General features: G+C 34.7%; 1 protein-coding gene across 1 annotated transcript in view; it reads right to left on the reverse strand.

Moving 5' to 3' along the window:
- The window catches only part of DNAH5 (dynein axonemal heavy chain 5), a 181,887-nt gene that overhangs the window by 37,174 nt on the left and 130,633 nt on the right, over window positions 1–14,080 (reverse strand). The window contains exons 51-58 of the mRNA XM_088537102.1: window positions 13,640–13,829; window positions 10,194–10,366; window positions 7,866–7,996; window positions 6,368–6,521; window positions 5,464–5,731; window positions 4,346–4,577; window positions 2,660–2,774; window positions 2,187–2,363 (exon numbers count right to left, since the gene is read on the reverse strand). Of these exons, the coding sequence (XP_088393228.1) occupies window positions 2,187–2,363; window positions 2,660–2,774; window positions 4,346–4,577; window positions 5,464–5,731; window positions 6,368–6,521; window positions 7,866–7,996; window positions 10,194–10,366; window positions 13,640–13,829 (1,440 nt within the window). The remainder of the gene's footprint in view (window positions 1–2,186; window positions 2,364–2,659; window positions 2,775–4,345; window positions 4,578–5,463; window positions 5,732–6,367; window positions 6,522–7,865; window positions 7,997–10,193; window positions 10,367–13,639; window positions 13,830–14,080) is intronic.

Below are 14,080 nucleotides of genomic sequence, written 5' to 3' on the forward strand. Positions count from 1 at the left end.
ATTTTAAAACTTTTTTTCTGACAGTTATGTTAAAGAACATGGACAATCCCAGAATATGCAAAAGTATGGAGTACTGGAGTAACAAACTAGGGATTTTTTTTTCAGAAGGGAAGTGGCCTTTATATTTATCAAAATATTTAAATAGATACTTGTGTACATTTCAAGAAGAACTACATTAAAGGAATTCCTAGTGTAAAATAATGATTGCAGCCTATAATCTGTGCAGTTCATTTCATGAAAGATGCAGCCCTACACAAACTTGTACAGAGAATTTTTTAAGTGAGTTTCTGAATTAATTAATTGTGACACTATAGCTACTTACGCTGATCAGCTCACTTTTATGACAAGTTCTTCCTTTGGGGAGTATGTAAACAATTTATCATAACAAATGCAAAGATTTTAAGATTAAATTAAACAAACTTTTTCCATTGTGAAGTCTCACAAAAATGATTTTCCAGCTTTTTGTGTATTAGGCAGGTTTTTATGAATTAGTATGCAAAAATTCAAGAAGAGGAGTATTATTTTGGTTTGGTATCTTTAGTCAAATCCAGAGAAAATGCAATAAAAATGTAGAACAGGACACCAGTGCTCTTATTATACCTAAGAATTTGGTCAATTACTATTGTTATTTTTTTACTTTTTTGAGCTTCTTGTTTGAGTTTTTTTAATCTTGTTTGTAACTAAGTATTGCAATTGTATAATCCAAACTAACTCTCTTTCTAATCTCATTGGGTATCATGTCATCAACCCTCATTCAAATATTTTCATTCTGTTCTTCAAGAATTAAGGTGGTCAGTGAGTGTTAAGGACTTCTCTCTAACACGGGAGGCCCTTACCCCGCATTCCCAGAAAAACTTTTTTATATTTGATTTTGAAGCCTTTGATTTCAAAGGCCACAGATATTTTGAATAGTCACAAATGCTTCAACCATCACTACTGCTGGAAAATATGATCTTCCAATAAATCTACATAACAATTGATTGCCTCCAATGGGCTACAATGATGAATTATGACTCAGTTATTACCCTGCCCATGCCACCGAAGCAAAGTGTTCAAGTAAAGGGATTCTGGATTTTAAGCCTGCAATTTTAGTACAACCCTGACACAATAGCAAGGTGTTCTTGGAAGGTGATTGTCCTGCTGTGAATATCTAGCCTGTCTTATTCTATGAGAGACTCAAAACACAGTTTTAGGCCCCTCATGTTACTAGTCCTTTTAGGAATAGCAATCCTGCAAGGCAAAACAGCAGGTAGGCTTCTCATTTGAAGTAGCATGGACAATTGTAAAGAAAGATATATTAGAATGAAAAAAAAAATTCTTCCTGATTTCTGAGAGAACAGGAAGGTATCTCACAGTTTGACTTTTCTCAAACACGAACTTACAAACTTTGAGGTTTATTCATCTCTCTTTCAGGAATTTCAGGAAATGAAAGCATTTCTGTTTGTTTCTTGACATGCCAGTTCTCTGCCTATCTACAGTGTTTGAGTTGCTTCAGCACTCTCTATTGCTATGTAATCAAAATAGCTTGTGAGACATTATCTCTTAGTCAAACAAACAGACATGAAAATACATAAAGATCAACAGATTTTTTTTCCATCACAAATGATGCGTCATGTAAAGATCTCAGTAGAGTGGTATCACTCTATTCGAAAAGCTTCACAGAAAGAAAAGGCTGACAAAAAGACTCATGGTAAATTTGAGAAACAAAACACCTCAGAAACCAGGAAAAATTTTCCTGGAGAAGGCAGAAAAGGTAGATGAGCAAATACAGCCAAAACGAAATTCTCTTGGGAAAGCTTAAAACAAAACAGGAGATTTATATTTGGATGCAATGTTTTCATAGGGAAGGCACTAATGGCCTCATTCATTGCACTCATGCTATGCTTCCTAACAGTAGCAAGATTTCTGCCATCAGTGTAATAGCAACCTGCAGTATAAAGTATATCACAGTTTCCTGTAAAGGTAAAGCCTTCTCCCTGCTGCAAAATCAATTGCCTATTGAGTTTGGTATTCAGGAAGAAAAAAGAAAACCAAAACAGAACGTAAAAAAGTGAAATACATATACAAACACTTCTTTTGTCAACTGACAAAATGATGGTGTACTTGCTGTTTTGTATTTGTTTTTCAAGAAACCCTTCTATTTTCCAGTAAAAATGCTATTGTCAGCCCAGGATTTTAATACTAACCTGTAAAGCTGCTTCTGCCTCTTCCAAAGCAGGCTTAGCAGCTTCCAACTTTCCTTCAGCAATGGCTTTGTCAATAGAGATGCTATCCACAATAGCTTGGGCTTTGTCTTTCACTTTCTGAACTTCACCTTTCACCTTTTCAGCAGCCTGTGCTTTTACAGTAACTTCTTTCAATACCTGAAATATGGGAGAACCCACACACCAAATATTAAAGAAAATACGTAGAATGTATTAATGTATACAGAATGTATTAATTTCTGTTGTAAAATTTCATTTGTTGAATTCAAGTTCCAAAACCAGAATATTTGAACAAAATGGTTTTCACAGAAGCCACAGAAATGGCTTTTACCACTATACATTTTACAGATCCTTTTTTCCCATGCTTAACTTTGTTTTGTTCATTTACTCTTTTGCAAAATAAAAAATAAAAAGCACAGAATTAGAGAGCAATACACTTTGAAGACTATACATACCATGTCAGCTTTTTCATTGGCAACTTGAAGTTCCTTTTCTTTTACCTCCAGCTCTCTGCTTAGAGCAGCCACTGACTCAGAGGCCTCTTTCAATTTTTCCAGTCCAGTATTCATTCTGGAGTTAAAATACAAAGCAAAAAGCATGCAATTCCCTATGTAATTTACACCTGCCATTGCAGATTATTCCATTCATGGTATCAAAAGATGTTTTATATCAAAAAAATAAATTTATACAGAAAGCTTCTGTCGTTATCATAACTAGGGAAGCAAACAATAAAGAATTACGTAAAAAAGACTGTATGGCTTGAAGTATTCCTTATTTCTAGCTTAAAGAGTATGTCTTCATTATTTTATTAATGTTATATAGTTTGGTTCCATATATGTCACAGTCCCTTTTGAGTTCCTGCCTGATATTCTGAGCATTTGAGACTAAGTTTTACACCACAGAAAGCACTTCTGATCACCAGAATCCATAGATATATTCCAAACCACTATCAGTTATTTGAAGAGGATATTGAAAGATAATAACATCAAGTAGTAATCAACCAAGAGAGTCAAAGAAAAATAGCATTGAGATTATTTATGCTTTTGTCATCCAGCATTAAAAGACTGTCTCTTAAACAGTCTTTTCTGTCTACTGAAGTATCATAATCTCAGCACAGATGCTTCAGACAAATTTAAGTGAAATGTAAATTAGGAAAAGATACGCCTCACAGAGGAGACACAGGAAGATCAAAAGAGGCTGTTATTGCAAAGACTAAGTAGTACTGGAACAGCTAAATACGGAAGTACAGGCAAAGAGTAACATCTACCAAAGCTGCCCAGACTCTGCGACTAAGGTTAATGAAACAGATGTATGTGCATCTGGATGGATGCAAAATTAGGCACATCTGAGAAGTCAGAAGGCAGAAGACTAGATGGAACCTCCTTGTTTTTCAAGTTTTTACCCATAACATAACTACAGATTGGTTATTAAATTTGGCATTGAAGATAGAGAATATTTCAAGGGAAATAAACTAGTCTCAGTCTTCTGTAAAAGCTCCCAGTTCCAAATGCCACTTTTCTAAAATCAAGATTGTAATCCCTGGAGACTAATTTTATGTTCTACTTAAGTAATTCTGACACGAAGTTAAATAAGAAAACATATTTAATTAGTTTAGCAAAATATCAAAAAAGGAAACTGAAAATATCAAAACCACTTTATTAATTCTTATAAAAAGTTCAGCGGACTAAATTAGGCTCTCTGGACACAAAGGCAAAAAATGCCATGGGTAACACTTGCATGTTCATATGAGGACAGTATTGTTTAGCAAGGAAACAAAGGTTGCTCCTTGGTAAATTAAATGCAATTTTGAACATATTATCATAGCATAGTTCTGTTCTTCTGTTTGTTAAATATATACGGAAATAATGTATATTCACATTATTTAACATTTTTCTCTTTCATATATCACCACTATATTTCCCCTCGAAAATTATATATTTTTAAAAATATATGCCTAGAGCAACGAAGACCAAAAATCAACAATTTTTGATCAGACTATAACCTTTACACCATTTTAGCCCCATAGGGAAACTCCAAAGGAAACTGCTGCTGTGCAAAGACAAGTCAAGTGTTGATAAAAAGTATCATAGCTAGCTTGGGAAAAAAACTATAGGAAGCTAGTAGTAGGTTGAGCATTTTACCTGTTGGCTAACATCTGAACTTCCGCATGCTTTTCCTTATATGTAATTTTATATCCTTGAATAAAGGACAGGTAGGATTTGGGGGTCACATGTGTGGAACGTCTGTATCTCTGGAAGTAATCAGAACACTTCTCTGCAACTCCATCCTGGAATGAGCCCATACACTGCACTATTTCCCTCTTTATCTCAGCAGTGCAGTCCATATCATATGAAGACAGGAAATGTTCAGATACTAAGGAAAAAAGAAAGAAAACAAATATATGTAAATATTCATAAAAAAAAATTCTCTGTAATTGATCCATTGATTGATCTCTGCCATTGATCTCTCCATCACTTATACCTACATATTAGGCTTGATATGTGGCTGAACTTTAAACAGCATTTTATTCTTAAGATTTCACTGTGCAGCGTTTAGTCTTTGAAAAGAAGTTATTGATTACAACAGGCAGTAGCTGCAGAGAAGAGAAAACCTATGAAAGCCTTCTATATATATATATATAATACACATATCTTTTGCAATCTGAAATACATCTTCCAAGACAGATGCACAATCTTCTATAGAAATAATTTAGCATATAAATAGTAATTATCTACCAGATATTGACAGCTGTTACATGGGAGATGCATATTTCACATTGCATGAACAAGGTATACGTTTTGTGCAGGATGGCCATGTATAATTTTCATTTTATTTATCTTTTATGAACATCTGTAACTCTGACATCTGTTGCAGATGATATGAACAAATCCTTATAGATAAAAGTTCCTTTTAAACTACATACTGTTTTTAAAATTGCTTCAGAAGTACTTTGATGGGTTCTGCAGTAAACGGCCAGCTTATGCCCTTAATATGACAGGAATTGAATTTACAGGAAAAGGTTTTTTAGGGTAAAATATCAGAATAGGTAAAAGGATTGTGGAATGCTGCATTAACTTTATTGCAGGTGCAATAATAACCACTTTCCTTAGTGTATTTTCTCTATCAACACCGTATGCATCAGAGGAGTTTTTCCTCAAATTATTTTTGATGTTTTTCTTTCATTTGAAGGCAGTTCAAGAAACTCCAACTTCCTGACTGTTCATCACAGAATCAAGTATCTGCCAAGACAAAGACCTACCTGCCACCAGAGCATCCTTAGGCCACAGGCTGAACCAATCTATGGTGCACCCAGAAATGAGAGCAGGGAACTTCAAGGCTCTATTCCGGAACTTTTCACCCACTGGAGAAAAGCAAAGCACCACGTGAAGGTTCTGACGGACTCTGGCCATGAAGAAGTCATACAGACACTCGCTGGTTGGAGGTCTACGTGGATGTGCCTTTTTGAAGGCAGGTATGAGATCACTAGTGATCTCATCTATTTCATCCCGCGCAAATAAGTTTGAGACCTTTGACAAAAAAAATAAAAATAAAAGACTATTATTTCCATGCTTTAGGAGGTATCCAAAATAGAGTTCACAGCATGGGGCGAATTTAATATACAGCATTTCAGGAAGGAGCAAACATTTCAGATATTGAAATTAGGACCCATACCACAACTTTAAACAAGAAATTTTACTGGAGTGACTCAATTAAACACACTGAAATCTACCTTGCTATAAAAGTAGGCAACCATTCTGGACACAAATTTACTATACAAAAACTGATTGAATATTGATGAGGTTTTTAATCTAACATATATATATTTTTCAAACATAGATAATACTCACTAAATTTAACATTAAAAAAAAAAGCTATTATTATTTTCCTGGTAGTTTGTCAACATATTTAAAAGGATCCAACTCGGACAACTTCTCTGCATGGAATGGTGATGCTCATTATAGATTTTAAAGTAGTTCTGCCACTGTCTATACACAGTACACTTTATTTATATTTTTAACAATACTCTAATTTTGTAGATATACTTGAGATTTAGCTTGTAAAAATGTGCCCTTGACACATAAAAGAATAGTTATGAACAGTTATTTTACTAGCTAATTATAAAAGCTAAAAAGCAGAAAAACTATCATGATAAAGTATCCTACCTCTCCTGATGATAAAACGTTATTCAGGTATTCCAAGAAAGACTCATCTTTGATCTCATTGTCTGTAAAAAGAAAACATATGCCTTTCCCTCGCTGTCCTGCTATTCTGTACAAGAGCTTTAGATCTTCCATCAGGTTTGAAGTATTGTATGATCTACAAAAAGCACAGTCCTATTAATAGTCATAATTTAAAAAAAAAATGGCTTCTGGTTTAAAGCAAATGCAACAGCAAACTTAAGCAGGAAACATTGTATTTCAATTTAAAGCAAAGTGATGCAGACTATGCAGAATTTTTAATTTAGATCAGCGAGAGAAACATACTCGTATCAACGTGTCCTATTAAACACCTAATCCATTCTTCTTGCTGCTCACTTTTTCCCTTTCACATCAAAACCCCTTCAAAAAAAAATTCTCAAATGGAAGTTGTATCATGCTCCTTTTCTCTCTTTGGCTAGAAAATGAGCAAAGATAGATGGAGGTTGTCTCATGATTTGGTCACATGTTGGGGACAATGTGATCAGGTACATTAGACTTCACTGACTATTTGAGAAGCTCAAGGTAGATGGTCGTTTTCGTAAAAAGTCATTGCTAATGATAGGATTCATAGTTTCAAGAAAAGGAAGGAGGCAAAACAACAACAAAAATGTTTAGGTAAGATTACAAGCAAAGATCTCTATGGGTAATAAAAGCAGAAGTTTCTAGGATGCTCATGAAGAATTAAGAATTATTGGTTTAGAATTAAGAATTAAAACAAAGAAGTTGCATGCAACTCTGATAAGACTTTCTAATGCAACCGTAATGATTTCATGCCTAACCTGAAAAAAAAAAAAAAAAGGAAATAACAGGAAATAAACATTAGGGTTTGGCTTTTTTATTCTTGATGATTAAGAGGAGAATCTTTTGCATTTCATTATATATGTGTGTGTGTGTATTTATTTATCTCAAAGTCAATAAGATAAGGTTCCATAATTACATTGTAAACAAAATATCATCATGGTAAAGACATCACTAAAACCAGAAACAGGCACGCAGAGAAGACAGAAATTTTCAATTTTTTTGTTCTTACTTCTGTGGAAGGGATGTTCAGTAAATTCTCAAAAATTTAATAGAAACATTGATTAAAAATACTTTAAACATATTAAGTCAGCAATACAACTACCATGTGTTTTGAGGAACTAAATGAAACCATATAAAAATCCAAAATTAACGTCCTAAGGCAAGTGAATAAGAGACATTGGATTAATAAAGGACAAATGATAGCATCCAAGGAGTATTTATACTTTCCCAGAGGTATCTGAGGACAAAGTTTTATAAGCTAGATCTTTCAATTTTATATTTTAGTTAGGAAAACATTAAGTTTAATTTTAAAATAGTTTCAATAGATTTAGTTCCTCTTTTGATAATGTAATGGGATTAAAGAAAAGCCAGCAGCAGTATCTACCAGTGTTAGTTATGGAAAGAGCAATATTTAATTAATATTTAATTAGTTAATGCTCACCTTGTTAATGTGATCTGGAATGTATCATAGCCAGCTATGAAAGATGCCAGTCTGGTTAAGCTCTGCTTTCCTGAACCACCAACTCCAACTAAAAGAGCATTTCCACCAGGAGTGCGGATCACCCGAGAAATCTGTATAACAACACAGCCTTTTATTGCTAAAATGTTTAAAAGTTACATGCCCCAAAATAGTACGCAAATGTGATGATAAAACAGAAGTGCAAAACAAATTGAACCTTTAAATTCAAATTCAAGAATTCTTTATAACTCGGCAAACATTCTAAAAACATTTGCACTTTCCAGTACTTCCTGTTAACCTCCCAATACTATAGCAACAACTCAATTCCATGTGACCTTCCTATTATCAGTACAGTTGAACAGATTCTCCCAATTCCAAAAAGACACAGGTAAATCTCAACTGTTGCAATCAGAGTATGAGACATTAACTAAAAACCGGGAGGAAAATTTCCTTAGGTATGCCTCATCAGTTACCCTTCACATACTGCTTAGAAAGACAAATTCTCCCAGGATTATTAAACTCACGAGAAACAAACCCCAGAATACTCTTCAATAAGTTATAATATGGCCTTTATAATTATCCTTCTTAAACATTTAATTTACTTGACTATAAAGAAACACCATACCCATGCAGATATCTGGCCACAGTAGAAGATCTCCCAGACAGATCTCCCTTTTTTTTCCCATTTTATTATTTAGCTTATAAAGCAAAAGGCCACATGCTATATTTCCCTTCCATCCTGGATCAGCACAATGAAGATAACCAAGCAATGTAGAACAAGAAAACTTTCAGCTCTGTGAACTACATGCAGCAACTATTCATTTACTCCAAATTTTGAAGTTATTAAACACAGGCATATTAATTTCCTGGGGATTTAAAGATGCATATCCAACTATCGAACACAGCGTAGTTAGTATTTTCACAGCTAAATGCTTTACAAGCAAAACTAAACTTGAGAGGAAAGGTTTAATCTAAGCACACTCAAATCAACCTGAGGAAGAAAAATAGTTTTGCATACCACCTTCAGAATACTGCTGATCACTTCAATTGTGGCTGCAAGATCTTTCTCATGCAGAGCCTCATAGCATAAATCAAAAGTTTTGCTCGCTGGTATATCCTCATCCTCAATTCATTCAAGCAATGTTACCTTAGTTCAAATTAAGCACTATCCTCACTGTGCTTAGCTAGTTTTCTCCTGGAATGTGCCTCAGGTCTAGCACAGGCATATAGCTAAGACAACTGACAGCTGCAAATGCTGATTTCAAGAATAGGGGATCATGGAAGCAGTATCTACTCACTTAACCCAATGGCAGGTTAAGCTATTGTTTCAGGAGTCCACCAGGGTAGACTACCCAGGGAAGAGATTCCTTACATACTGCTGACTCTAATACTAGCAAAATAAGATTTTGGCTAGATTCTGCATTTTTTAGATTTTAACAAGAAATAAACTAGAAATTTGGTAGTGAGTGTTATGGTGACTTAACAATTTTCCTTGAGAATTCCAGAGCAGATCATCATCCACTTTGCGGGGAAGACCTTACAACAAAGTGCCCAATTTTTCAATTGACAAGAATTCATCACAAAATTTTGAAAACTGCAGGGACTATATGTTTGCCAACTATAATTCAATTCACATTATTCTCACACTTATTATAACATTTGTTAGGGTAAAATAGTCCAATATTCCATAACCCTTCTATAGATCTTAAGAATTTATAATAAAGATGACCTTCTTGTGCAACTTAGAAATAATGTATTTTTTTAGTTTAACAAAGAAATTTCTCCTTTGCAAGAAGTCTTTTCTGTGCAGACAATCCTATCAAGCTGAGCTGTGATAAGAATCATGGTCCACTCCATAGTTCAAAAGAAATGATCATACCGTGTCTCTACAAAGGAAGTCTAGACTACACTTATTCCTCTTCAGCGCTGCCTACACCTTCATCAGCAACCAATTATGCCCAAACCTGAATTTCATTCCACTCATTCCAAAGAGAAGAAAGGCTCTCAGAAGAATTAACAGGAAGAAATGTCAAGAAAGGGTCAGAATACTTAGGAACGTGACCCTACTCATGGTGATATGTAAAGGAATAGGCCATACTTAGTGGATTTTCAGAAAAGTTTTATTCTATAATTGGTCACAGGGTGAAAGACAGGACATTTGTTAGAGAAAATGGCATGCTTCAATTTTAAAGGAACATAGCTCAATTTGCACACTTCTCCGTTGATTTGTAAACATAATCCAATTCATACCTACCCAGGAAAAGGGAAAAAATAACAAGAACAAAAAGTGGCAACCTAGTAAGACTCTACCTTCACTAAATGAATCATAGCATCCTCAAAGAAAACCATGTCCATTCCGGTGCCACGGACTTTCTCATTGTACACTTGTAAAAACATATTTAAACGATCTCGTAGCTGATGAAAGGAGTGAACAGGTTCATAGATTTTGGGCATATCTGAATCAACTCCCTCTGGTTTTTCACCTAGAACAAAATAGCAAGTAAGAAAATCTTAGCAGTTTAACTAACTGAAGAAGACACAATGCTGTGATAGGAAATTAGAAGTCTAATTTACCACCCAGAATTGTTTTACCTATTATTCATAATATCTCATTTTAGATGTGCACATTAGAGTGCTGCTTATGTACTGCCTACAAGGAGCATTAAGTTCTGCTGCTTAATTCTTAAGAGTATAAACAAACAGAAAATAAGAAGCCTGATTTATCTACATTTGAGACTTGGATAGTAAAATCTGAAATCAGTTAACTTAGGTGTTGGAAATAAAAGTGGCACCAGTCAAGAAGTGTAAACAATACCTCAGTTAAAAAATGCACATAATTGCTTTTGTAAAAGGAAAAATATTTTAAATTAATAAAATCATTATAGTAGTGAAAAAACATTACTACCAAAGTGAATAACTACCATGCACGAAATGTATATTCGCAGTAAAAGGGGATATATTTGTTTCAGCAAGGATATGAAAATATGCAAAAATGTCAAACTCCCACCCAAAGAGAAGGGGGAAATAGTGCTGCTGTCTTATCTTTCCATTCATAGGCACCAGTTACGCCTAAGGGTGACATAACTTTTGCTAGTAAAAAGTGTTACTCGCAACAAGCAAAGCAGAAAATCTTACTGGAAGAATGCAGGAAGCACACACCACTCCACCATCCTCCCCAGAAAAATGACAGATGAACACAGCAGATGTGTACTAATGCTCATATACACCTAGCTCCACTCATTTCAAATTTTCATGCCCTATGTGCTGCAGGATGCACTCTTCCACTTACTATAGGTCTGTCACCAGTAAGAACTTGCTTTCCTAAGCCTCCCCTTAATAAGCAAAAATATATATTTTTCATAGTATTAAAAAAAAAAAAAGGAAGAAATGTAAACCCGTGAATTAAGTATTTACTTAACACTTAGTAATGCATTGGAAGGTGGGGGAAAGGATAGGAGAGGAAGAAATAAAAAAATCAGCGGTGCTTGTTTAGGATGGTAGCTGCGACCCTCTTCTCATCTGATTTTTGTCTCCATTTGCTTCTGGCGTACTTTTTGTTTTGCTTTTAGCAGAGAGATTTAGCAGATTAGCAAATCTCCAAGATAAAGGTCTATGTATATTTTGCTAAATCCTGAGACCCGTTCTAAGAAAATTGCCTTTTACCACAGAATAAAATCCCTCAAATAAACGGGTAATTCATGCTGCTGGAGGTATTCTTTGTATTGCCTGAGGTCATGGGAATTTCAATGAAAATTTCTGAGAAGGAGCAGTACGTCAGGATTCTTCAGCTGTATTTTGTTTCTGTGTAAACAGTCTTTTTTCATCAACATGACACTCAAATTATCTGAGTTCTTATTTTAACCTGTAAAAACACTGGTTAAATGAAAGAACTGTTTCCAGGTGGAAATAAGTCTCTTAAAAGCCAAATAAGCATTTAAACATCTGCTGGTAAGAAACTAATAATAAATATAGCACAGAGTAAACAATATGGATGTTTCACAATTTTCCACCATTTAATAGAATTGTATCAGCTTCATCCTGTCCCTGCAGTTTTATTATTAATGTCAAAAGAAACCACAATCAAGTATCAAGCTCGAGAGGGCAGACATGTAAATTATTTACAGAAGCAGCTGGTGTAATATGTTATTTTGAACCCTTCTCTATTCCCTTGGTTTAGGATCACAAGCAGTAAACAGTAATGCCAAAACTAATTAATAAAAAGTATCTTTGAACACTCTGGGGATCTCAAGAATACTAAATGTTTTGTAAAGCTTTGCCCCAAAAGCTGATGTTCCAGTACTTTATCTCAGGTCTCCACTATCAGGGAGAAATATGTTGTGACAGTAGAGACAGGACATATATGCCATTGCATCACTAAATTAAACATAGAGTTATTCTAAATTCATACCAAATGTATTTTGTTTACCCATTTAAGAACTCACAACCCCAGCTGCAGTTCCTTTTCTTACAAGTTATGATGAAGTGCTAGGACTATGTGCCTTAAAGGGACAATTAAAACAAAAGAACAGTTGTTATTCTTCACACTCAGCCAAAACAGGAAAGAGTAACTAAAGCCTCTGCCTAAATTTTGAGGAGCAAACACATCCTTTCAAAATGGGGGTCCCCCACTTTGCAGATGCATCTAGATTAAACTTCCTGCAAAAAAACAATTACTAGGGAGGCACATTAAATAGTCACCAAGAAGAAAGTTGTTTTCAGAAATACAGTGCTTCTTAATGCACTTATTTTTTGGTTAAACATGATGATCTCTAGTATGGCTTCAAATTTTCACATTAGGAGTTACTCTTTGCTTTTGGCCATATGTGTACTGGCTCACATTGTAGTCCTCTCTACATTGCCCCAGTTTAACAAGCGATTTAAGGACATATTTGAAAGCTTTTGCAACTCTGTTTAATTCCTTCCACTCAATAGATTTCTAACCCTTCTCTCCTTTTGCACAGCCTTCTTACTACTTTACTTGTCCAAAAGGTTTAAAAGGCATTTGGCAGCTCATGCCCACCTTTTATTACTTTCACTATGCATCATTACAATCACAGGGACACAGACAACTGAATCCCAAGGGGTTTTAATAATTAACTTCACTAAAAATCCAAACAACTGTCTAGCTCCTTTACCTGTGCTACAACTAAGAAGTGCTCCTGGGTTATTCAGCCACGCCAGGTACACAGCATTTTGATTTAAAAGAAGCAAGGACATCCTTCTAAGTCAAGAGGTTTTTCTCCATTTACTTGAAGAATATTCATTCAACACAAAGGCATATATCATGAGTCTTTCCTAGAGAATAGTGAATAAATCCTCATTTACCGGGTGTCTAAAGGATGGTAGCTATTGTGCTATCCTAACCCAGTACTACAACAGCACCTCAAACATTTGTACCACCCTTCCTTCACCGTATTAGAATAAAAGGCTCATGTACTTCACTTATCAGTTTTATCAGTCTGCTACATTGATGGAAACAGAACAAAGGCAGTACTATTTAGATGATCTGGGTATACACAGGAACTTAAAATCCCACAAATATAAAGGTGTGCCTCAGGCAGTGACTTGAATTCTGTTCAAAGTAGCTGGACAGGACAGCCATCCTTGGACCATGGTCATACTATGCATTTGCAGGACACCCTGATAATATATGCTAATATATTAGCATATTTTTTATCCATTACATTAGCATAGATTTTATCCACTTATCCATATATTTTTGTCATTTCCATAGTTATCAGGAAGCCCACCATTACCAGTTTTTTCAGGAGCATCTCTTAAGAAGTCAACGAAGAATGTAGCAGAATCCAGCAAAGATTTTTTTTCTCCAAATTCCTCCTCAATAAGTTTTGCCAAAGTCATGTCAAACCAGTTTATATCTTCTGAGTTTGTGAAGCGATCAGCAATAACACACTTACATTCATGCTTCCACAGTTTTATAAGTATCTATTAAAAATAATAATAAAAAAACAGATTATAACAAAGTTATACCAACAAAATGCATGCTTCTAAAATATTTTTAAAATCATGTGAAGAGTCAAAAAAGAAACAGTGGGAAACTTTTTTTAGTCAGGAGAAATGCACTGGAATCACTCTGGCCAATAGCATTTTGGACTTGCATTCAGTTTACTGTGCAAGAAGCCTTAATCTAGTACTCCAAAATGTAGCATATTTACCTAATCAAGGTTTTCTTCCCT

Source organism: Tinamus guttatus, unplaced genomic scaffold (assembly GCF_059628265.1).
Source record: "Tinamus guttatus ecotype Peru unplaced genomic scaffold, ASM5962826v1 Tinamus_guttatus_pri_ptg000730l, whole genome shotgun sequence".
NCBI classification, from domain to species: Eukaryota; Metazoa; Chordata; class Aves; order Tinamiformes; family Tinamidae; genus Tinamus; species Tinamus guttatus.